This window comes from Procambarus clarkii, chromosome 22 (assembly GCF_040958095.1).
Source record: "Procambarus clarkii isolate CNS0578487 chromosome 22, FALCON_Pclarkii_2.0, whole genome shotgun sequence".
Lineage (NCBI taxonomy): Eukaryota > Metazoa > Arthropoda > Malacostraca > Decapoda > Cambaridae > Procambarus > Procambarus clarkii.
The window spans coordinates 32040786-32067793 of NC_091171.1; the positions used below are offsets into that span (position 1 = coordinate 32040786).

At 41.0% G+C, this 27008-nt stretch overlaps 1 protein-coding gene across 15 annotated transcripts in view; it reads right to left on the reverse strand.

Annotated features, from left to right (window-relative positions):
* DCTN1-p150 (dynactin subunit 1) overlaps nucleotides 1–27008 on the reverse strand; it is a 398222-nt gene that overhangs the window by 262052 nt on the left and 109162 nt on the right. For 6 of the 15 annotated variants that reach the window (XM_069328813.1, XM_069328814.1, XM_069328810.1 and 3 more), the window contains one exon: nucleotides 9354–9815. The exons of 5 other annotated variants lie outside the window; for them this stretch is intronic. In XM_069328813.1, coding sequence (XP_069184914.1) covers nucleotides 9354–9815 — 462 coding nt within the window. Of the gene's footprint in view, nucleotides 1–9353; nucleotides 9816–10576; nucleotides 10631–27008 lie in introns of all 15 variants that reach the window. 4 more of the 15 variants (XM_069328820.1, XM_069328816.1, XM_069328819.1 and 1 more) reach the window with 1 other exon arrangement.

The window sequence follows — 27008 nt, forward strand, 5'->3', positions numbered from 1 at the left end:
GGCCCGCCGCCTGGGTAAGTCCCTGTTTTTTCCCTGTCTTTGGGTAGTTAGCTCCGGGGAGCTGAAGTTCCAGGTCTCAGGAAATCTTCCCTGTCGATTTTATCAATTCCTGTTAATATTTTGTACGTAGTGATCATATCACCTCTTTTTCTTCTGTCTTCTAGTTTTGGCATATTTAATGCCTCTAACCTCTCCTCGTAGCTCTTGCCCTTCAGTTCTCGGAGCCACTTAGTAGCATGTCTTTGCACCTTTTCCAGTTTGTTGATGTGCTTCGTGAGATATGGGCACCACACAACCGCTGCATATTCTAGCTTTGGCCTAACAAAAGTCATGAACAAATTCTTTAGTATATCGCCATCCATGTATTTAAATGCAATTCTGAAGTTAGAAAGCATAGCATAGGCTCCTTGCACAATATTCTTTATGTGGTCCTCAGGTGATAGTTTTCTATCTAGAACCACCCCTAGATCTCTTTCTTTATCAGAATTCTTTAAAGATTTCTCACATAATATATAGGTTGTATGGGGTCTATGTTCTCCTATTCCACATTCCATAACATGACATTTATTAACATTAAATTCCATTTGCCAGGTGGTGCTCCATATACTTATTTTGTCCAGGTCTTCTTGAAGGGCATGACAATCATCTAAATTTCTTATCCTTCCTATTATCTTAGCATCATCAGCAAACATGTTCATATAATTCTGTATACCAACTGGTAGATCATTTATGTAGACAATAAACATCACTGGTGCAAGAACTGAACCCTGTGGTACTCCACTTGTGACATTTCTCCATTCCGATACATTGCCTCTGATTACTGCCCTCATTTTTCTATCAGACAGAAAATTTTTCATCCATGATAGAAGCTTACCTGTCACCCCTCCAATATTTTCCAGTTTCCAGAACAACCTCTTATGTGGAACTCTGTCGAAAGCCTTTTTTAGGTCCAGATAGATGCAGTCAATCCAACCATCTCTTTCCAACCATCTCTGTGGCTCGATCATAGAAACTGAGTAAATTCGATACACAGGATCTTCCAGATCGAAAACCATACTGTCTGTCTGATATTATATCATTTCTCTCCAGGTGTTCTACCAATTTAGTTTTGATTAGCTTTTCCAATACTTTCACTATTACACTTGTCAATGATACAGGTCTATAATTGAGGGGGTCTTCCCTGCTGCCACTTTTGTAGATTGGAACTATGTTAGCCTGTTTCCACACGTCTGCTACGATTCCTGTACACAGGGATGCCTGAAAGATCAGGTGAAGTGGAATGCTGAGCTCAGATGCACATTCTCTCAGAACCCATGGTGAAACGCCATCTGGGCCAGCTGCTTTGTTCTTCCCGAGCTCCTTTAGCATATTTTCCACTTCATATCTAGACACCTCTATCCGCTCTATGTTGTTCTCTGGAATTCTTATTGTGTCTGGTTCTCTGAAGATTTCATTTTGTACAAACACACTTTGGAACTTTTCATTTAATGTTTCACACATTTCCTTTTCATTTTCCGTGAATCTGTTTCCCATTTTCAACCTCTGGATATTATCCTTTACCTGCAATTTGTTGTTTATGAATTTGTAGAATAGGCCCGGTTCTGTTTTACATTTATCTGCTATCCCTTTTTCAAAATTTCTTTCTGCCTCTCTCCTTACTGCTGTATAGTTGTTTCTCGCATCTTTGTATCGCTGGTATGTTTGGGGGTTTGGCCTCTTCCTATACTGATTCCATTTTTGTGTCTTTTGGTCTCTTGCCCTCTCACAATTTCTGTCGAACCTATCCTGTTTTCTGGCCCTGTATCTCTGTTTTGGTATGAATGTTTGTGTGCCTTCCTCGTATAGTTTTAAAAATTTGGCATATATTTCATTTACTTCCCTGCCTAGCAACAATTCTGTCCAATTACACTCATTAAAAAAATTCCGAAGTTCCCCATAGTTGCCTCTCCTTAAATCGAGTTTATCAACTGTTTCAATGTCCCCATTTTCTTCTAGATGATATCTTAAAGCATATTTAATGTCTAACAGGACGTGATCACTCTTTCCCAAGGGAGGAAGGTACTGGATGTCAAAAATCTCTTCTTCTTTCCTGGTGAATACTAGATCCAGTACTGACGGTACATCTCCTTCCCTCATTCTTGTGGCTTGCTTTATGTGTTGATACAAGAATGTCTCCAGAATGAGGTTCACAAATCTGCATGTCCAAAAGTCCTCCGTTCTTGCTTCATAGGCCTCCCAGTCTATTGCTCTAAAGTTGAAGTCCCCCAGTATCAACAGTCGTGATTTATCTTTATCTGCTTGTACAATAATATCTCTCATGACCATTATGAGGCCCTCTCGTTTGTCATCCAGTTCTTCCTTTGTCCACGTGTTGCTTGCTGGTGGGCTGTAGGTATTTACAATTATCAGCTTATCATCCTGATTCCAGACTTGCAATGCCATTATGTCAATATTTCGAGGGTTTTCAAATATTAACTCTTTTACCTTCAGGTGTTTTTTCACCAGTACAGCCACTCCTCCTCCCTTCCTAGTTTTCCTGTCACGTCTCCAAACTGAGTAGCCTCTTGGGAATATGACTTCATTTATTATATTTCCTTCAAGTTTCGTTTCTGATAATGCAACAATATCTGGGACCCTAAGCTGGATTATATCTTGCAACGCCAAAGTTTTTGACCTCACTCCATCTATGTTGGTATATACAATTTTCAGGAACATGTTCCCTTTTCCTTTGCTCTTTACTCCCCCTTCCACTACTGATCTTGTTGCTTTGTTTTTATGTACCATTTCACAAGCTTTCCAGTCCCTGTCACTTTGTAAAAAAAAGAATTTCTGTCTTCTTCATTTCTATCCCCATTTAGACGTTTTGCCTCAATTAAGTTCATTTTCAGCTTTTCTCTGTCTTCCTTGGAGAGGTCTTGTCTTATTGACCAAGATTTGTCAACCTCATCACTCTGCAGTTTCCTGGCATTTCTTAGCACATCCATCATGTTTTTCACTCCATTAAAGGTCACCCTTAAGGGGCGGTTCTTTTCTTTCTCATATTTTCCTATTCTTCTAAAATCACTGACATTTTCCTTTGAGCCTTCTCCTAAACCTACTATTTTCTCTATGATTTTCATCTCTTCTGCCGCTCGGTCCACCCTAGATGAAATTTCCTTCTCTAAACATCCAAAAATGATTATGGACTTAGTTCTATCTGCAGTGTTTTGTACCAGTTTACTGTTGGTAACCAGTTCTTTCCTAATTGCTTGCCTAATTTCTGCTTCTTGTTGGTCATTTCTGGTTTTGACTTCCGAACACACTTCTTTGATAGTCTCTTTCTCTTTTACAACTTCAGCATATGTCTGTGTGTGTGTGTGTGTGTGTGTGTGTGTGTGTGTGTGTGTGTGTGTGTGTAATTACCTAAGTGTAATTACCTAAGTGTAGTTACAGGATGAGAGCTACGCTCGTGGTGTTCCGTCTTCCCAGCACTCTTTGTCATATAACGCTTTGAAACTACTGACGGTCTTGGCCTCCACCACCTTCTCACTTAACTTGTTCCAACCGTCTACCACTCTATTTGCGAAGGTGAATTTTCTTATATTTCTTCGGCATCTGTGTTTAGCTAGTTTAAATCTAACGTAGTGATCATATCACCTCTTTTTCTTCTGTCTTCTAGTTTTGGCATATTTAATGCTTCTAACCTCTCCTCGTAGCTCTTGCCCTTCAGTTCTGGGAGCCACTTAGTAGCATGTCTTTGCACCTTTTCCAGTTTGTTGATGTGCTTCTTAAGATATGGGCACCACACAACAGCTGCATATTCTAGCTTTGGCCTAACAAAAGTCATGAACAACTTCTTTAGTATATCGCCATCCATGTATTTAAATGCAATTCTGAAGTTAGAAAGCATTGCATAGGCTCCTTGCACAATATTCTTAATGTGGTCCTCAGGTGATAGTTTTCTATCTAGAACCACTCCTAGATCTCTTTCTTTATCAGAATTCTTTAAAGATTTCTCACATAATATATAGGTTGTGTGGGGTCTATGTTCTCCTATTCCACATTCCATAACATGACATTTATTAACATTAAATTCCATTTGCCAAGTGGTGCTCCATATACTTATTTTGTCCAGGTCTGTGTGTGTGTGTGTGTGTGTGTGTGTGTGTGTGTGTGTGTGTGTTTGTTTTCCAACTACAGTTGGAACAAGCTAAGTGAAAAGGTAGTGGAGGCCAAAACCAGGAGCAGTTTCAAAGCGTTATTTGACAAAAATTGCTAGGAAGATACGACACCACAAGTGTAGCTCTCATCCTGTAATTACAATTAGGTAATTACACACTTTGTGTATCTGTGAAATGGTACAAAAAGGCAAACTAACAAAATCCACAGAGAAGAATACTACAAGCTATAAATAGAGGCGAGTCAGAATGCAATGCAAGAAGGCTGGTCTGGAGGGCTAAGTTGTGATGTCAGTGCTGCCACTTGGGTGGCAATTGATGGTAGTGACTTTAGTAGGTAGATAGGTAGATGGCCAAGAGACAGCTTAGCAAATACTGTATTACCATGTTATGCCTGAAAATGCTTTTCGTTTATGATAAAACACTTTTCTGTCTACATTCTTGGCTAAACTGAATATTCTTGAATCTCTTTCTACCACCAGTATGATCCGATGAGGATGGTTTGAAAAGTTCCCCAGTGTGACAGTGCACAATGTTAACTTGCTCTGATTTCATCAGGTTCTAATTATAGGTGAGAAGGCTCTTCCTTAATGGAACAATCAAGTAGAATAGTTCAGAATCAACTACTGTATCTACAAATTAATTTATAAAAGAATTTCTAATTTACTTCATTACTATAATTTCACATCTTGAAAACCCATATTTATACATACAGAAATACTATATACAGTTATATATTTCTAGTATAATATCTATAGACATTAATTTTAAAACATGTCTAAAGTACTGTAGATTTACAAACATGATTAAAGCACCCTCTGCTACTAGAGTTATAATCTAGTAAACTACACTAAGATAACCCAAATCTTCCATACCTGTTAAACTAAACAAAGGCAAAATCAGTCCCTGTGATACAATAATGTATAAAAGAAATTAACTTTAAAGATTTTTTTATTATTATCCAATTATTTTAATAATAATGGGAGAAACAAAATATTATGGCAGGCGGCAAAAGCAAACTATTATAGAAATAAGCAAAAAGTACAGCAGCAAACATGTCCTACATGTTATATGTATAGCACATGGGGCCGCCCTTCTGAAAGTAAAGCACTAATTATGGCACCAGGTGAATGCCAACTTATTCTTAAAATTAAATGTTCCATTGTTAATTATACAGTAACATGAAGTATTATACATACAAGATATGAAAAGACTGCAACAACTATCGACTAAAGAATGGTCCAGGATGCACCGAAATGTCGTCGTCCCTTCACTTTCTAGTGTGTGGTCTGGTCGATATAAGTAAATGTTTCTATTGAAATACACATATGGTACTGTACTGTAATCACGAGCCTTCAGAAGCTAAGAATAACCAATTGTGCAAAGACATACCCAACTGTCCACAATCATCCAGACAATCAATTATGTTTGCATGAGATATGATGATGGTATCTGGTATGATAAATGAAGCACTTACCCATCCTACAACCTTAACTTACAACCTTCATTACCCACAAGACATTCAACAGAAGAAAATTGACTGAATCCCTAGCGCTGTCCACTCAGCCATCAGGCCACCGTAGGTGGGCGGGCTGGATGTGTGGATGGCAGGCAGAAGGGCTTGGTGATTGGCAGGTGAGTGGGCAGGCAGGTGGGTGGATGTGCAGGCACAGATAGGATTTGGTTCAGGCAGGGATAGGTTTTGGTTCAGGCAGGTAGGTTGGGCGATAACACTGGACTTACAATGGGGCCTCGACTTACGATGCTAATCCGTTCCCAGAGACGGATCGTAAGTCGAAGCGATTTTTCCCATAAGAAATAAAGAGAATTGAATTAATCCGTTCCCCACCCTCCAAAATATTAACAAACAAATACATTTTATACTGAATACAATGTTTTTTTTTCTAACTACAATACAGTACCAAAGTGTCTCTTACCTTTATGGAGGGCTCTTGATGGCATATGGAAGATGGTGATGAGGGGGAGGAAGAGAGTTGTTCCTGTTTGGAAGGGGAGTTCCCTTCCATTAACACATCAGGCAGTGATGCTTTCTCTGGGGTACTCTCTCTCCTATGTTTTGCCTGAATACCACTAGGACCTGGTTGTGGTTCAGTGCTTGTTTGTCTCACTACAAATTTATACTATACTTATTTTGTATATACATATATACAAAAGACCTGGACAAAATATACTTCTTTTGTCCAGGTCTTCTTGAATGGCATGACAATCATCTAAGTTTCTTATCCTTCCTATTATCTTAGCATCATCAGCAAATATATTCATACAATTCTGTATACCATCTGGTAGATCATTTATGTAGACAATGAACATCACTGGTGCAAGAACTGAACCCTGTGGTACTCCACTTGTGATGTTTCTCCAGTTCGATACATTGCCTCTGATTACTGCCCTCCTTTTTCTATCAGAAAATTTTTCATCCGTGTTAGAAGTTTACCTGTCACCCCTCCAATATTTTCCAGAACAACCTCTTATGTGGAACTCTGGCGAAAGCCTTTTCTAGGTCTAAATAGATTCAGTCAACCCAACCATCTCTTTCCTATAAAATCTCTGTGGCTCAATCATAGAAACTCAGTAAATTTGATACACAGGATCATCCAAATCGATAGCCATACAGTCTGTTTATATTATATCACTTCTCTCCAGGTATTCTACCCATTTAGTTTTTATTATTTTTTTCCAATATTTTGACTATTACACTTGTCAGTGATACAGGTCTATAATTGAGGGGGGTCTTCCCTGCTGCCATTTTTGTAGATTGGAACTACAGTATGTTAGCCTTTTTCCACATATTTGTTATGACTCCTGTACACAGGGATGTCTGAAAAATCACCTGAAGTGGAATGCTGAGCTCAGGCGCACATTCTCTCAGAACCCGTGGTGAAACTCCATCTGGGCCAACTGCTTTGTTCTCACTTAGCTCCAGGAGCATTTGTTTCACTTCGTCTCTAAACACCTCTGTGTGCTCTATACTATTCTCTGGAATTTTTATTGTGTCTGATTCTCTGAAGATGTCATTTTGTACAAACACACTTTGGAGCTTTTCGCTTAATGTTTCACACATTTCCTTTTCATTTTCCGTGTATCTGTCCCTCATTTTCAACCTCTGAATATTATCCTTTACCTGCAGCTTGCTCTTAATGAATTTATAGAAAAGGCCTGGATCTGATTTACATTTGTCTGCTATACCATTCTCAAAGTTCCTCTCTGCCTCTCTCTCCTTACTGATGTGTAGTTGTTTCTTGAATCTTTGTATCATTGGTATGTTTGGGGTGTCTCCTTATTGGTGTCCATACCAAGTTTCCTGCCCTCAGGGGATTTGGACATCCAATAAAACCTTTTCTATCTAAATTTCCTCTCCTTTCCCTTCATGGCTGCAAGTGTATGGCTTTTTCTAGTAAGCAGCTTCTTTCGAGGAAAATTTTGCCTTCTCCATTTGGCATGAATTCATAGAATGCTTTGGGACTTGCACGTTTGTCAGGTAATACACTGCTTTTATGATGAGCACTTCCAAATTTTGGTGTGTATTTCTAATACTCCTTGAGAAGTAATATATAAGAGAGTGACAGTGGAATGTCTCAGAAAACAGGTTTTCAGTGTCCTTGAAAAGTTCTTTTCTGACCTTGACACTGTGGTGTTCCTGGTTTATCTTTTTTTTTTTTTTTTTTTTTTTTACCCAAGTCACTAATCATCAGGTTTACTCTTATCAGGAAATCTTGGGGCGGGAAGGTCCAAAAGGTCTTGTGATAGTGGTGCTGTTGGCTGTTGGCCAAATGAGCTAATTGAGCCTCCTTAGTGCCAGTACATATGACTCTGCAGAGGCTTGTTGAAATTTACCCTGTGGCACCAACTCAGACTGTCACCCAGTCCTATGGATTCTACAATCATAAATTACGGGATCATCAGTGTTTTAAAGTTCATTAAAATATTTTTTTATAGGCACACAAGTTGAGAAAATTTATAAATCATTCAAGATTAAAATATCTATTAATTAAACCTGGGTAAATTCCCTTTGTGCTTCAATATAATCTGTCCAGAAATAAAAAAATGTGTTTATTGTTGAAATCTTAACAGCCAAAGTCTTCCTCTTCACAAAGGAACTAATAAAGTGCAATATAGTTAATCCTACATTTTTTTGGTGTCAACTCTCCCTACATTGAAAAACTATTAACAACTGTTAATGTACTTATATGGTACAATAAGTTATGTAGCAGCCAAAAGAAACAAATGGATATACCTCACAACAGAACCATCATCCATCAACACCAAAGCAAGACATCAATTTCATGCCTGGCCTGCAGGTTGCAATACCTCATTCACAAGTCTCATTCTTATGCAATGTGAATTTAGAGCAAGAGGAAGACAGCACAATGTAATATTTGTAAAAGAGCTTAGTGCAGTATTTTAATTATTTACAAAATTAATTTTTAAGTACGGCTTGTCAATCTTGCATTGATTTCAACTTAAGAAATTTTTAAATTTTATAAATACTGTAAATCATTAACCTATGGATGGATCTCATGCATTAAGTGCATAATGGTGCACTAAGTGCCTTTAAGTGCACTTAAGTGTATTAAGTGCCTTTAAACACTACCTACACTTAACTTCAATACTATACATAATATTCTTTCTTCTTTTAAGCCAATCTATATTCACAATTATCATTATTATTATTTATAGACAATTTCATATGTGCTTGCAATTACAGTACTGTGATTAATCCTATTAGTTTCATGCCTCATGGCTTATACATAGTCTTCATGCTGATACAGTGTACTTGGTTAACAAATGAATGCTTGATGCATAATTTAGGAGGGAGAGAGAGAGAGATTCTACAGACATTTGATATAAAGCAACATACATCTCTTAAAATTAATGTCTGGGTTAGTTGAAATGTAAACATTTTAATACAAATTTCCCATTTTACCACTACTAACATTCAAACTCCATAAGACTAATCATTATGAATGTACAATGTATACAAATAACCGGGGTCAGAAGGAAAGATATACAGAGAAAAGTGATTGTTTTCATGCATTCCAACCATTCTGACAAACAAGGCAAGAAGATGTACTGTACATGAAACAGCATATACACTGCCCTTTATATATATATACAGCAGAGTTAGTAAAAATATTTAGCTGCAAATGGCAATGTATATAAAATTTTAGATCGTACTTGGCCTGTGATTCGCTCTTCCGGGAGTTGGTGGACTTCAAAGGGGTGGGTGCAATGGGCTTACGGAATGGGGTGCTCCTGGAAGAGGGGCTTCGGGGGCTGATGATGCCATTTTCCGTAGAGTCAATTGACGTGACCGAGGGTGGTCTCTTTAACATTGACTTGTCTCCAGAGTCTATCTTGGAAGACACTTTTGACAAATCAAGCTTGCGTGAGGCTTTAAAAACACTACTCAATGACTCAGATTTTGTCAAGTCTGACTTGGAATTACTAAGTTGATTTAAGTCAGACTTTGATGATTTAAGCGAGGTTTGCGAAGGAGTCTTAGAAAGAGGAGAGGGGCATGGAGAGGATGAGACACTTGAGAGTGAGGGAGTCCTGGGAAGATATGAGGAGGCTGGGGTGCTAGGGGTGACTGGACCATACACTCTGGACTGCGACAATTTACCAAACATTGGTAACCTGTAAACAAAAAAATTTAGAGAAAAAAATCATCTGCTCACACCACTGCCCCTTCTTCCATTAGTGCTGTAAATAAAACAACTGTTCAAAAAACAAAAACAAAAAATTAAGATCCACATTCTTGCAGTAATAGATGGAGATACCTTAACCAAAGAACACGCAAAGTCTGTTACACAATTTCTTGAACAGCAATGTAACATCAGGCAACAATGAACATATACTCAACACTATATACTACACACTAAACCCATTTTTTCATGAAGATTGAACATGCAATACTTGCCAACATTGCCAAGATACCAATCCCAAGACAACATCTGCAAAGAATAGCCACAAGCCACATTTACCAATCGAGCTCATCCAATTACCAAGTGGATACCTCCAAGTGGTTTAGACTCCATGCAACTGAAGGCCACACAGGTGAGCTTCAGTGCTGCTCCGATATTTGTGAGCCACAGCTGGGACATGCACTCAGGTCAAATGATACGCTCATGACACACTGGTATCCATCTCAGTAACTCCAAATATTTTCTGGATTTACCTTTGTTCTTCTTAACAATGATACATTAGCACTAATACTGTATGAAAGGTTATTTGTCTGCAGGAAAATGTTCTGGAAATGTTAAGTATTGTATTGTACTTTATTTATATTTGAAAATAAATGCCAGGATAGTCTAAGTATACTGAACTGATAATTCCATTAAAAGTATCAATTAGCTTGAGTGCACATCGAAAGCATGACTTGAATCACAAAGTCCTACCTCAGCCGATCTGGTTTTTGAGGAACTGGATTTCCAGATGGTTTCCTTTTCAAACTGAGAGCATGGAAAACAAGAATTCACAGTTATAGCGAGAAATCTTAACGCATCTGCGCTAATACATCAGATAATCACTGACCAACTATAATTTAAGGAGGTGTGACTGAAACACTGAATTATATAGTTATTCCATTTTGACATATCACATGTCTTATAATACCTAACGATTATGTATAACTTTCAAGTAACAACAAAACCTATACAAAGGATCTTCTATATATAGTATGTACTTAAATTGACTATGATTCACTTGCTTAATTGTGACTATAATGTGCACCTCCAATTTAAAACTGATATAAAAAATTAAAGCATAATTTACTAATTTATATTACTGTTTGCATAATTTAATTGTCTAACCTAATACCACAACCATAAATACAATTAGAATTACAAAATGGGGCAGTAGAGGTTTTTTCATATTGTAACCTACAGAAAATTGTTCATAAGGGTAGTGATAATAGGGCAAGCAGTACTAGTCCTTAGAAATGACAGCTGACACCTCAATTATCCTATACCACAAAACAAATGCACAAAATGATGTTTATACTCCCTTACAGGTGGTGGCAAGCCATGCAGGACATTTCCCAGTTGCCAAGTTTATTGCAGTGTCTTGTCCTAATTATCCACCACTTTTGCCAGCATTCACTTTTACTCTTCCAGCCTACAGCTAACACACACATTCACAACATCCACCCAACCCCCATACTTCTCTAACACAGTTACATATGCAAAGTTCAGTTCACTTCTCACAATGTAACTGACTCCAAGAAGCACCGATAGACATAATGCACCATACTCGGGATCTGATGAGCACATTTCTCCTTACAAACAAATAACTATGGCATAATTTACTGCAGGACATGCACAGCTGCTTTCAATGTCATAAAAAGACTAAAGACTGCAAATTAGCATATCACCCCATGTTTGTTAACTTGAGGGGCTGGGTGCACAAAAATATTCATCCAAATATGAAATATACTATAAAATGTTAAACAAATCTCAAATTATTTGGCATCAGCATCGTGAAAATTTCATCCAAATATGTTAAGAAATGAACTTTACATGAATTAAAAAAAAAAAACCTGTGCAACCAGTACTGATGATAACAATAAACACCACCTAGTAAGTGGAACTCATGGATAATGCAGTGATAAAAGAGATGCAAGCACTTGTCTGACGCACAAAGAAGAGTAGTAGTAAGGAGGGTTCACAAAGTGGATATGCAGCTGGTGCCTTCTAGGATTGCTGATTGCCACCTGGAGGGCAAAATTTCACACAAATAATAATGAGTATGTATGTTATGTTGTTGTATTTTATTATATGTCACATAAATGCATTGCCCAATGCCAATATTTCTTATATCCAGTAAATTTTTTTCTCTCCTTTGTTTCTCATCTGATTTTGTTGTGGCTTCTACATTTTGGTGAATGCATACCCGTCACTAACTATGTGAAGTTGGAACGAAATGGGTAAACATGTGAAAAAGCCACAGGTTGCAAAACTTGTGACTTTTAATTTTTTTTGCCCTAGTTATTCACAAATTTCTAACTATTTTCTTTGTCTCTTTAAGTTGTTTTTGCTGAATGGGGACCAGATGAGGGCTTTATCACTAATATAAAGAATACTTATATGTCCCCTAACCCATTATCCTTATCCCTATACAGTGGTACCTTGGTTTAAGAGTTTAATCCGTTCCTGGAGACAGCTAGTATTCCGAAAACTCGTATTCCGAAGCTAATTTCCCCATAAGAAATAATGGGAAATGAATTAATCCATTCCTGACTACCCCAAAAACCTCACTTCAAACTAAATTTTATACCTAATTCATCTAAATAAACCTACAAAACTATGTTCAAGTTATTACTTACCCTTGTTGATGAATGGTGTAGGCGTATGGAAGATGGTGAGGAGGGGGGAGGAGGAGAGGTGTTACTGTTTGGAAGGGAAGTCCCCTTCCATTATAACATTAGGCAGTAAGGACCTTTCTGGTGTGTACTCCCTGGCACATTTTGCCTGCATACCACTAGGTCCTGGTTATGGCTCACTGCTTGATTTTCTCACAACAAATCTGTCCATGGAAACTTGTTTTTCCCTTCTTCGCAAGCTGTCTCTGTATTAAGGCATCACATTGTCATTGAAAAGATTAAGGCAACGGCCTACTACAGCTTTCTCTGGGCGAGTCTTTTCAATAAAAGTTTGCATCTCTTCCCACAGTTCAACAACCCGTGTACCATTTTCATGCTTCCGAATCATCTTTTGTTTCTCCTCTATTGTCATCCTCACATGGGCTTTCTTGCATTGATCCTTACCACTGGCTTTCTTGGGACACATGGTGAGATATATAACAACAACTTTATGGTCAAATGACCAAAAATCCAACAAAACACTGAAAATCCGGGTGAAGAATTGACGTGGGATAGTCACTGGGCGCGAAGCACTGGTAAACTGAGGGGTGAGGGGCGACGATCGCCGTACCACCACACGCTAGTTCGGCCTGTACGAATATCAACAAACTCGTGTTCCGAGGTAACCCTCGCCTTTTGAGGCACATTTTCTGAGCAAATCCTGCTCGTATTCCGAAAAACTCATATTCAGGGACACTCGTATTCCGAGGTACCACTGTACAGTATTTAGCTTTTTGGGGGGCAATTTTTTCTTGACTTCCTTTCAAAATATATCGACCTACAACTTTCACATATTCAAGTACGAAAGCCAAGCAATATTTATTAAAACTTATAAGATATGACATCAACTCAAACTACTATCTTTATTGTTGAGAATTTTACCATCATTTTTCTATATGAACAGGATTTTTAACTTTGAGACAATATTCCAAATTCTGTTTCTGAGAGATTCTCACCATTTTTACATATTATGTGCAAAGTTCTTAGTTCTGAGGTGTCCACATAGCGTTTATTTATAAACCCATAACTTTGGGAATCATACATTTTTACGTCTAAATTTTGCACATATTTTGAAGGCCACATTGACTATTTTTATAACAGTAAACTATACTCTTAAACTAAATTTCATATCAAGGAAATTAAATGTTATATGCCATTCTGAGCCCATAATGAATCAAATAAAAATTGGTGAAATTTTAATAATTAATTTTGTAATCTGAAATTATGTAATTCTTAAATATTTTATATTTATATTTTTATATTTTTTCCTGTTCATGTTATGATATTGATCCATTAGGAAAAGTTGGAGCATTTACCATGTTGATTATGCACAAAAAAATTGAGTGTTTGAGGAATGTTGAGAAGTCTGTGCACCCAGCCCCTTAACCGTAAGCTGTGCAAAACGCCATATGAAGTCGGACATAGAGCTCAGTTTTTAAAATTTGCTGAAACGCTTTCAAATGTTATGTGTATAATTTACTAGGCAAATGATCCAACTTTGTCTAATGATACCAATGTAACTTGAAAACAAGAAAATAAAAAATAATTATAAAATTAAATATTGAAAACTTCGGGTTTTGATATCAGCTTAAAAAATATAAAATATCACCAATTGTTCATTTAGTGTTATTATGCTCTCAGAATAGCATATGATCTTCATTTTCATATATTTAGAATACAGTGGTACCTCGGGTTACGAATGTCCCTGTTTACGAACTTTTCAGGTTATGAGCCCAATTTGTTCAGAAAATTTGAATCGGGATACGAACTTTGCACCGGGATACGAGTTTATTGATACGCGTACGGCCGACCTAACGCGTGGTGGCACGGCGATCGCGCCTCAGTTTACCAGTGCCTCGTGCCAGGTGACTATCCCGCCTGAATTCTTCACAAGGTTACCTTGAGGTTACCTTGAGGTGCTTCCGGGGCTTAGCGTTCCCGCGGCCCGGTCGTCGACCAGGCCTCCTGGTTGCCGGACTGATCAACCAGGCTGTTGGACGCGGCTGCTCGCAGCCTGACGTATGAGTCACAGCCTGGTTGATCAGGTATCCTTTGGAGGTGCTTATCCAGTTCTCTCTTGAACACTGTGAGGGGTCGGCCAGTTATGCCCCTTATGTGTAGTGGAAGCGTGTTGAACAGTCTCGGACCTCTGATGTTGATAGAGTTCTCTCTCAGAGTACCTGTTGCACCTCTGTTTTTCAACGGGGGTATTCTGCACATCCTGCCATGTCTTCTGGTCTCATGTGATGTTATTTGTGTGTGCAGGTTTGGGACCAGCCCCTCTAATATTTTCCACATGTAAATTATTATGTACCTCTCCCGCCTGCGCTCAAGGGAGTACAGTTTTAGGCTCTTTAGTCGGTCCCAATAGTTTAGATGTTTTACTGAGTGGATTCTAGCAGTAAAGGATCTCTGCACGCTCTCCAGGTCAGCAATTTCTCCAGCTTTGAAAGGTGCTGTCATTGTGCAGCAGTACTCTACTCTAGGGAGCACAAGCGTTTTGAAAAGTATCATCATCGGTATAGCATCTCTAGTGTGAAAAGTTCTTGTTATCCAACCTGTCATTTTTCTTGCAGTTGTGACGGCTACTTTATTGTGTTCTTTAAAGGTAAGGTCTTCCGACATTAGTACACCCAGATCCTTTACATTGCCTTTTCGTTCTATGTTATGATTTGCCTGAGTTTTGTACGTGGTTTCCGTTTTTATATTTTCATTTTTTCCATAGCGCATGAGCTGGAACTTATCTTCGTTAAACACCATATTATTTTCTGTAGCCCATAGAAAGACCTGATCTACATCTGACTGGAGGTTCGCCGTGTCCTCTATGTTGCCTACTCTCATGAAGATCCTAGTGTCATTTGCAAAGGATGATACAGTGCTATAGGTTGTGTTCTTGTCTATGTCCGAAATGAGGATGAGAAAAAGTACTGGAGCAAGCACAGTACCCTGGGGGACTGAGCTCTTCACGGTTGATGGGCTGGATTTTATTTTGTTGACTATTACACATTGGGTTCTGTTGGTCAGGAAATTGTATATCCATCTGCCTATTTTTCCGGTAATTCCTTTTGAACGCATTTTATGTGCAATAACACCATGGTCACATTTATCAAAAGCTTTTGCGAAACCTGTGTAAATTACATCCGCGTTATGTCTGTCTTCCATAGCATCTAATGCCATGTCATAGTGGTCCAGCAACTGCGACAGGCAAGAGCGCCCTGTTCTGAAACCATGTTGTCCGGGGTTATGGAGTTGCTGTGATTCCATGTATTTTGTGATTTTACTTCTTAGCACTCTCTTACACAGAGTGTAAGATCTTATTATTATAAGATCAGAGTGTAAATCTTAAGAATTTACAGTTTTTGTAGGATTTTTGGCCATTTGAGCATAAAAGTTGCTATTATATATCGCACTATGAGTCCCGAGAATGCCAGTGGTAAGGTTCAAGGCAAGAAATCACATGTGAGAATGACCAATAAGGAAAAACAAGAGATCATTTGTAAACATGAAAATGGTACTCGTATTGTTGAACTAGCTAGGCAGTACCGTACAACAAATCTTCAGGGGAGGAAGAGGAGGCAGTAGAGAATGTCCCTTCCTCATTAATTAAGAAAATGTGTGCAGTATGGGAAGGACTGCAAAGTTTTGCTGAAAAGAATCACCCAGAGAAAGCTGTAGTAGGCAGTTACATTAATCTTTTCAATGACCATGTGATGCCTCACTACAGACAAGTGTTGCAAAGAAGGGAAAAACAATCTTCAATGGAACGTTTCCTTGTGAGAAACGTGAGAAAATCAAGCAGTGAGCCACAACCAGGACCTAGTGGTATGCAGGCAAAATGTGCCAGTGTGCACTCCAGAGAAATCTTTACTGCCTGATGTTATAATGGAATGGGACTCCCCTTCCAAACAGTAACACCTCTCCTCCATCCCCCTCCTCACCATCTTCCATATGCCAACAGGAGTCATCAGTAGGGGGTAACTAATAACTTGAACATACTTTTGTAGTAAAGATTTGGGTGAATTAGGTATAAAATTTACTTTGAAGTGAAGTTTTTGGGGAGTTAGGAACAGATCAGTTCATTTCCCATTTTTCTTATGGTGAAATTCGCTTCAGTTTACCGAATTTTCGGGTTACGAACAATCTCCTGGAAAGGATTAATGTCTTAAACCGAGGTACCCCCTGTATAGGTTTTCAGTATAGTTTCCTGTAAAAAAAAAAAAAACAGCGTTGAATGTAATGAAACGCCATCTTTTGGGAGAGTCCCGGAGGCTCCCCGGAGCTTACCAGCTTACCAGGCTGATATGCTAATGTCAGACTTTGGCATCAGTCATGTGTACGGAGTTCTTATGGGCCTACCGGGGACCACGAGCTGGTCCCCCTCAGAAAGGCAAGGGAAGCAATGGCCTATAGAAACCCCCGTGTGATTGGAAGCATTCTATGTCTGCCATCGACCGGGTTAGGTACCCAGAAAGGTAGGCGTCCCAAAACAAACCCTTATTCTGGTGAAATTTGCAACCAAAAGCCGAACGAGTGGATAGAACTCTCCAAACAAAAACGAGCAAACAGGTATGACATCATTCATCATCGCTGTCTGCGCAGCCCCCCCCCCCCTCCCCGGGAGGGGGAATGATCTTGAGATGATTTCGGGGCTTTAGTCCCCGCGGCCCGGTCCTCAACCAGGCCTCCACCCCCAGGAAGCAGCCCGTAACAGTTGATTAACATCCAGGTACCTATTTTACTGCTAGGTAACAGGGGCATAGGGTGAAAGAAACTCTACCCATTGTTTTTCGCCAGCGCCCAGGATCGAACCCGGGACCACAGGATCACAAGTCCAGCGTGCTGTCCGCTCGGCCGACCGGCTCCCTACCGGGAGCTTCCAACCGGGAAGGGGGAGCCCCAGACCAAGTGCGCCGGCGATCCACACCCTAGTTCTGAGGCTGGATGTCAAAACACACAAAAAAATGCTGAGCGGAGGGAGGGAGGGATGCTGGGGAGCCTCCGGGACTCACCCAGAAAATGGCGTTTCATTACATTCAACGCTGGTTTTATGGGGGAGCCCCTACGGCCCCGCGGAGCTAACTACCCACAGAGGAAAGAATAGGGACTTACCTGGGAGGCGGTTGCTGCTCACTCCTCAACCCGAACTGGCTGCATCCATCGACCTAAAGCGACACAGGTCCGACCAGGCCCAGGAACGTTTACAAGGTAACGAGCAGCCAGGACCCTGTTCGACCGCCAAAATCCCCGCACCCGAATGTCAGCCCAGGACATATTGCCAAAGACGGCGGCAACAGCCGCGAACTTGCGGACGTCATGGGCATGGGGATAGACCACAGGCTGGCTAGCCTTAATAACCCTGCGGACGACCTGGGAGATCCGCACCCTCGAACAGGGAAGAAGGGAAACCGGATTGACCCACAGCGCATCCACGGACACAAAAGTCGTGGCGTGCAAATAATGCCGGAAAGCCGCAACCGGACACAAAACATGATGCACCCCTGGCCGAACCAACCAAGCATCAACAACCCAAGGACCCCTCCGGAACGCAGCAGTACTCATTCATCGCCAGAAAAGAAGGAGAAGGCTGCAGACGAACAAAACAATCACCCCAACCGAAGGAGCAGAAACCTCTGCACCGGAGAGCATGAAGCTCACCCACCCGACCTCCAGAGGCCAATGCCAACAGGAAAAGAGCCTTCGAAAAACAATCCGGAACCAAGGGGGCCACAACAAAATGAGAAGAAAGAAAAGAGAGCACTCTTTTCTGAGAGGGGAGCAGTCCGAATGGAGCTGGATCGTCGACCCTCGGGCGACTCGAATCCTCCGAAGAGCAAACCACACCGCCGCGAACTCACGCAGAGTGCTGTGGGCTTGACGGAAGGACAGACCCCACTGACCCTGGCCAACCTGGTGAGCACTGATCACAAAGCCCCAGCCGAGAGACGACGCGTCCGTAAACACTTCGAGCGAGGGCTCGGGGAGGCGCCACAGCACTGAACCCCGAAAAACCCAAAGAGGAAGTCGGTGATACAGCAACCGGCGCAAAGTCCCCGGGGTCCGAACCCAGCGATCGCGAGAGAGGCGGAAGGGACATCCCCGAAGGAACCAGAATAGCAGACGAAGACAAACCCGATCCGGCGGATAGACCAGCATCGCGAAGTTCAGGCTCCCGCACAGACCCTTGAGCAACCGCCGGGAGACCCGGGAGCCCCTTAAAAACAGGAACAAGCCGCACCGCAACCGCAGAAGAGACTCCGGAGGAAGAGACAAGGAAGCGGTCCAAGAGTCCCACACAAGGCCCAGCCATGTCCGAACCTGGGAGGGAACCAGATGGGACTTCCTTCAGTTCACCAAGAACCCGAACCTGGCGAGCTGAGAAAGAACCAGATCCCTGGCTAGCAAACAAGCGAACTGACTGGGCGCCCAAACCAGCCATTTGTCGACGTAGGCCAACACCAGAACACCTAACAGATGCAGACGAGTCACCACGACCCACGTGAGGTGCTTGAAAACGCGAGGTGCCAGGTTGAGACCAAACAGAAGACAACGAAAGCAGTAAGCACGAAACCGCACAACAAAACTGAGTCAGTCCCTGAACCCCGGATGAATCGGGATGTGCCAATAAGCGTCACGGAGGTCCAAGGACACCATCCAAGCACCCGACTCCAACAGGAGGCAAACCTGGGACAGTGTGGTCATCCGAAAGGAGGGGCAATGAACCCAGAGGTGCAGACGTGACAAGTCCAGAATGAGCCGCAGGTCCACGCAGTCCCGTTTCGAGACTGGAAACCCATCTGAGGGACGTCGTCGTTTCGACCACACCCAAGCAAACCCACTCCAAGATGACCTGACAGAGGGCAGGGGAAGAAGCCTGCCCCACCAGCCCCGAACCCCCTGCAGGGGAAGGGGCCACCCAATGCCACATTTCAGGCCGTGCAAAACGACCTGAAATACCCACACATCGTGGGACCAGACGTGACCGAAGCCTCCCCCCCATCACCCCGTCAATGGGGCGAACCGCAAAAGGGTTGGCGCCCCTTACGAGACCCCAGAACCTCGCACAGAGCGAACACCGCGCCGACGAGACGAAGGCAGGTCTGAAGGAGCCGCCAGACCCGAACCTGACACCAGTGGCCTACCACAACAAGAGGAACCCTGAGCCTTGGCACGATCCTTCCGGGAAGGCCCAGCACGGGACCCCAGGAGAACTAGCAAGTCCGACATAGGACGGCAAGAAGTCGAAGCAACCTGAATAAACTGCACAACTGCTTAAGCCTCAAACAAGAGAGGGCAAAAAGGGGACGAAAGCCTAAGAGCCAAGGCCCAAGCGGATTCCACAGAAGAGGCAAGCACCACCTGCCAACACGCGAGCTGGGAGGCATAAAACAGAGCCACCGCATCCCGCAAGATCGGCGCAAGAAGCTTCAGCATGGCAGCCGACGAGCGAGCCGCCAAGGCCAAGGCGCCAGACCCCGGAACAGCCCGAAGCGTCTCCACATTCTCCGTGAGTCAGTGAGAAGACAGCTCCAGGAGGGAAAAGAAGCACAAGGCCGCAACCAAAAGGCCCCGAGCACGCAAGTCCTCTGCGGGGCCCAAGGCCCCCAAGTCAGCCCCTCCCCAGCCCCAGAGTCCTCTCCGGCAGGACCCGGAGCTGAGTCCTGCCCCCAAGCACTGACCCCACTAGACAAGGCCAGCGCAGCCATAGAAGCCAGATAGAAAGAGGACTACTGTTCAGACCCAGAGGCTTCGGCCGGGGGAGGAGACTCAAATTCTTTCGTCGCCACACCGGAAGGGGCATCCCCCAAGGCTGCCCGAGTCTCAAGACCAACTAATCCCTGCCCTGACTCCGAAACCTTCAGACGTTTCGGGGCCGGAAGCAGGGGAGGGGGGACCAGAGCGCACAACGGGAGGGGAAGGACCAGGAGGTGCGGACTGAACCAGGGTCGAAGCGACCCCCACCCCCAAGTCCGGGTCCCTATAAGCAACACGGGGCAGCCGCGGGGCATCCGGGTGAACAACCAACCTAGCGCGTTGCAACAACTGAAACCTAGAATGCAACGCTTGTGCAGCCTGTACCCGAAGATCATCATCCATAGACTGGATAAATTGAGTCACCACCAAGCAACAGTACTCACAGGACTCAGGGTCGAAAGTGTCACCGACCAAACAGGCTGCATGACTGAGGCAAAAACAGTGAGGGTCGCCCTGAGACAAGGGGACCAAACAACCCTCAAACTCGCACGAAGCAAGGGGGGGACCCCAGGGTCACATCCATTGGACCCACGCGTCCCCTAGGAAATTCCCGGGGTCCTGAGCATTTACTTGAAGAGGACTCGCGCTCAGGTAAACCTAGGCAGGGTACTGCTAACTGGCGCCCAAAATTACCAAACAAACTGTCTAAAGCTGAACCCCAGGGATGTGTACACTCACAGGGACCAAGCAGGGGGCACCACCAAGTATCAGGGTGAGGCCAAACACCAGTGGCAATGAGGGCAGAACCCCCACCAAGGAAAAATTAAAAAGAAAAACAAAACCCAGCAAGAGGACAACGTACCCCAAGGAACAGAGCCGGCCACTGTGATAGGTGACAACTAGATGCACAGCACCCTGTGCCCCTACCAGTGCGAAAACTGCCTCTTACCCTATGGTAAACCAGGGGAGACAAAACCCCAAGTACCCAATGAGCGGCCGAGAAACTGAGCAGTAAAACGGACACACACAGAGGCAGACCCCGAGAAACTTGTGGAAGGGACCCCCAAGCTCCAAGGGCAGTACTTACTGGGCACCTAGGGAAGGGAACCCTAGGCGCATGCAGCCCGAGTACTGAGGAATAACTCCTGGCTCTCGCACCCCTGGAGAACAAAAGCCACACACAAGGCACAGCGCCGCAAAAAGACCGGAGCCAGAGCACACAACAGAGCCGATACCATCAGCCTCAAGAACTGGGGTGTGGATCGCCGGCGCGGTAGGTCTGGGGCTCCCCCTTCCCCCTCCTGGGGAGTTCGGCGGCGCAGACAGCAGGCGCGACGACGAATGACGTCATACTAGTTTGCTCGTTTTTGTTTGGGGAGTTCTATCCACTCGTTCAGCTTTTGGTTGCAATTTTCACCAGAATAGAGGTTTGTTCTGGGACGCCTACCTTTCTGGGTGCTTAACCCGGTCGATGGCAGACACAGAATGCGTCCAACCACATGGGGGTTTCTATAGGCCATTGCTCCCCTTGCCTCTCTGAGGGGGGCCAGCTCGTGGTCCCTGGTAGGCCCATAAGAACTCCGTACACATGACTGATGCCAAAGTCTGACATTAGCATATCAGCCTGGTAAGCTGGTAAGCTCCGAGGAGCCGTAGGGGCTCCCCCAAGAAAAATTACCAATATGGCATTTGAAATATGAGCAAATTTAGACAACAAAAAATTATAAAAATTTATAACTCCAAACATTTAGAGTTTATGAAAAATCAATTCTATAGGGATTGTAGAAAAGACAGCTGTACACTATATGTAAAAATGGTGAGAATTGGTCTGAAACTAGATTTTTGGATACTGAAGTTGAAATTCTAGTTATAAATATAATTGAAGTTGAAGTTACAGTATCGATAATGAATGAGGCAGTTCTAATTCATGAATTTACTTGTATGTTTTAATGAACATTGCTTGGCGTTCGTACTCATTGGGCAATGTATTTATATGATATATAACAAAATAAAGCATAATAAGATACTTACTCATTATTATTTGTGTTATGTATTACTCAGCAATGATATAAAGGCACCAGCTACATATCCACACACTGTCGACACTTTTTACTACTATTCCTCTTCTTTGTGCATTGGATAGGTGTTTGCCTCTCTTATTACTGCATTATCCATCAGTTCCAATTAATAGGAGCTGTTCTCCTTATCAACAAAACGTTCTTCTCTTTAAAAAATATGTTTAAAATAAATTTCTGAAAATATTTTGATGAAAGTTTCACTATGCAAAAGCCAATAAGTTTGAGATTTGTTTAAATTTTTTAAGTAATTTTTACATAATTCAAATATTTTTCACTTCCTGGCCCCTTATGCTTAGCAGTATAAGGGTAATACAGTTCAGCTATTATAATCCTACAGTTATTACTGCATACTGGTAATAAAATATTTTTTTACCTCTCACAGGTACATAGCTACCACAAAAGTCTCACCTGTATACTCATTCATAAATTCCCAATACCTATTCTCATTTTTTTTTTATCCATAAACACCCCCACTAAAATTTAACCCCCCCCCCTTATTATAAGTAATTGCTTTTAACTATCAGCTACAATAGGTATGGTATATACTGTACACATACGATGTAACTACTGTTACTGTATTGTCAAGAAAGACCAACACTCATGACACTCCTATTTACGCATCAAATTCCCACAAACAAGCCAAATGCAACCACAGAATACCTAATTTTAATTCTTAAAAATATAATAGCTGGCAAATTCAGCCCAGACTAAATAACAAACCTTCACATTGGTTTTCTTTAATCATTATACTGCTCCAATCGCTATCTGCAATTTTCCCCCACTTGATTTAACTATTTTTAGTTAGGCACATCTTGATATAGTATTTTTAAATAGCTGTGCCATTTAGGGGTTAAATGAATCAAGTTTAGGATGATTGAAGTGTCAGTTGGTTAAACAGTTCTAATGAAGGTTAAAAATGCACAACAGCAGTGAAGTGAGCATTAAAACCTTGTACACCAATTTGTTTGGATTGATTGCTAGAGAGAAAAAAGCTACAGGTGGAATAGTAGACCCTAAATCACTTGCCTAATTTCTGTTGTATAAATTAGCTACAGGCTAAGGTGTTTAGCTTTATTACAAACCTCGATAGGGATTCAGTTAAAAGGGGTATAATAAACTGTAAGAAATGACTAGGCTGGGAAGTTCTCTGGTCTGTCACACTATTTAAGTACGAGCAAATAATTACCCACTATGTTAGAAAATATTCTTGTCGGTGAATGTGGCACATGTTGGGATAATAGTGTCAATTTATCCCATTTGGGTGTTCAGTTGACTGTTCCAGCTCATTCCCAGTCATGACCATTTAATCTACAACCACACTGTAGTTCCCACAAACACCCATGCCATGAACTAATCATGGCAATACACACACATATACTAGCTTCATGCTGACTTTTAACAAACTTAAACCATGATCATTCTGCAAGAAGTTTAAAATAAACCAGTGTAGAGTGTAAAATATAAAAAGTTCCAAAAGTACTAGTACCAGCCTCTACCAATAGAGGTAGAATATGATTGTGCTACAAATTTATTACACAAATGTTATAGCCTCAGATGCTGAAAAAGTAAAATACTACTGATGGAACAAAGGATCAAATGATATTCTTGTCAAGAGTGGTGAAAACAGACTTTCCTAGTACAGATGTACATCAGTACCTACATTATTTGAACCTGATAATGTCAACCCATCGTCCAATAAGACAGAACATATAATAACAAAATGCACCCACATGAATTTTTTATACAAACAAGTCCATTTTGTCTTAATGAAAATAAAGTTGGCTATATGTAATTACCCATGTGTAGTTACAGGATGTGAGCTACACTAGTGGTGTCCCATCTACCGAGTACTCTGTCATTTGCAACTCGTATGTTAGGCTGCAAGCTACATTGAACAGCCTAGTTGATCAAACCAGCAACCAGGAGGCTTGGTCAGAGACTGGGCTGCAGGGACACTGATCCCCGAAATTGTCAAGAGGTAGGCAGGTAGTACTAGTTTGTACATAGTGATCATATTGCCTCTTTTCTTCAATCTTCTAGCTGTGGTATATTTAACACCTCTAACCTCTCTTCGTAGTGCTTGGTTTCCAGTCCCAAAAGACAATTAATTTCAAATTTTGCACTTTTCAACTTTATTGATGTTTTTTGAGATATGGACACCATACAACCGATGTATACAGAATTTCAACTTTGGTACGTGTCAGAAGAAGCAAATATTGATGCAGCCTAACCAAACCTATCTAGGCCTAATCTAACCTATTTGAGGCTTAACATGGTACATATAGGTACTAATATTAGACCTGGGATTGCTCGTGTTAGGCCTAGATAGGTTAAATGATAGTTTCATTGTTTTTTATTTTTACACAGTCCACTACAATTTCAATAAGACAAAACATGGCATCTGCATAACTACAGTTACTGTCTTACTGAAGGATGGGATGAAAAATGACAATTATATATTACTATAAACAAATTCCTCCAATTTTGAAATATTTAATGACAATTTCTGCTTTCCTGTAATTTTTTCTATGGAATTTATTAAACTGTTTTAATACTCCAAGTTTAGGTTAAATTTGAAGACACTGCCCACCAATGAGGTAGGCATGCTCTTACTAGTATGAAACTTAGTGATATAATTACATAACAGAGGCCAATACTTCCTTATCACTTTCTTAGTAAATCTGGTAAGTTGTGGGATATGCAGGTGGCAGACAAATTGCAAGAGTTTTCTGTGCTCATTAGAAAATTGTTTCAAACATATCTAATAATGTTACTCACCCTGTTTGATTAATTATCTATTTTAATCGTACCCCTCTTTCTCAAGTATCTGCTCTACATCTATTTCAGTCTTAAACATTTTCTCACGTCTGCTCTACAAACTATCTCAATCAAAATACCTGCTCTTAACAACCTCTTTGCCTACAGATCTCACCTTGTTCATTACTGTACTGACTAATTTCCTATAATTGTCCAATCATTATCCTACCATATAATGCATCCACTACAATTAGTAAGCTAATCCCTCTATAATATATTCAATGCATTCTTCATTATTTTATAGTGGTACTATCACAACTCTTTTTACAATTTTCTAGCACAATACAACTATTCTATGACACCTGACAAATTCTTCATACTCAATCTATTAATGCATCTCAACAACATTTAATCATTTCTGCACATTTCTCATCAAAACACCTAACATTCACATATTTATGGGTTTCAAATTTACTCACTTTACCCAGTTGTCATACAATCTTGATCTATTCTCTATCAAATCCAACCATATACACATTAGCATTTCTTGTAACATTTTCACCTATTAGACTTTCAATGTACAGTACTGTACTGTATTTTCTCCATTAAGGTTAAATCTTCCCTTCATCATTTAAGATTCTCCCATGTCTATTCATACCATTAATGTTACTGAATGGTATGAATAGCCTTACTTTTCCAAAGTCTCCCTGTCTGAATAATTTTTATTGATTTTCTCTCTATATATCATCATTCATTCTAGGTTTTGTCTGCGTAACTTATCTTTTCATGTACCGTTTACTCTAATTTTGTTCACTTGGTATCCATTATATACAGTGGAACCTCGATTAACGAATTTAATCTGTTCCGACACCGAGCTCATCATGTGAAACGCCCGTCTTTCGAAACAAATTTCCCCATTTAAAATAATGGAAATAAAATTAATCCATTTTACCACCAAAAAACATCAATATGATATTCAATTTTTTAAATAATGGAGCAACCTACCAGATATACACTGAACATACCTTTATGACATTTTTCCTTTTATCAAATTTGTTCAATTTTTTTTTTTTTTTTTTATAGAAAATGGAGCTGCCTACCTGACAATCACTGAACGAACCTTCATGACATTTGTTTTCCTATTTTTTTTATTTTTCATTTTTTTTATAGAAAATGAAGCAGCCTACCTGACATTCACTGAACGAACCTTTTTGACATTTGTTCTGTTCTCAAATTTTTTCAATATTTATTTTTTCTAAGTTTGTCTAAAAAACAAAAATCAATGATTTGCAACATTACAGCAGTCACCCCTTTACATCCCAGCATCATTAGCATCTTTTAAACAAAAAAAATTATTTGCATCATCGGAGCTTCAGGAATATGGAATTACCCAAGTAATGAGAACAGGTTGAGGGCTAAAGTGGTGTCCCAGGTTACATTAAGGTTGAGGAAAGTTTAAAATGTAAATAAGATACAAGAAAGTGAGTGATAATTCTGAGTTGGAAAAGTTTGCTTACTACAACAAACTATCGTCAATAACAAAGATGGCTACCACCACGGGAAATGTAAACACACCAACAGATGATTGTTTCAAAGGATTCTCACCACAAGATATAATGAATGGAGGTTTTCTTGGCAGGTTAGAGATAATTGAGGATATGCAAAAGGTTTTAGCATATTAGGAAAGTATGAAGCAAAAGTACTTAAATTAGAAGAAGAAAATGGAGCTCTCAAGGGTGAGTTTTGTACTTTAAAAAAGTATTCTTCAGCAAGGTAAGAAAATTACTGCATTAACGGACAAGGTAAAGATTCAGAAAGAGCAAATCCAGGAACTAGTGAAAGATAATGAGGCATGGATAGTGAAGAGTGGTGAATTTGAAGAAATAAACAAGAAAATAGACTCATGGTGAACAACTCCAAGCAACCATGAGGGCTAACATGGAG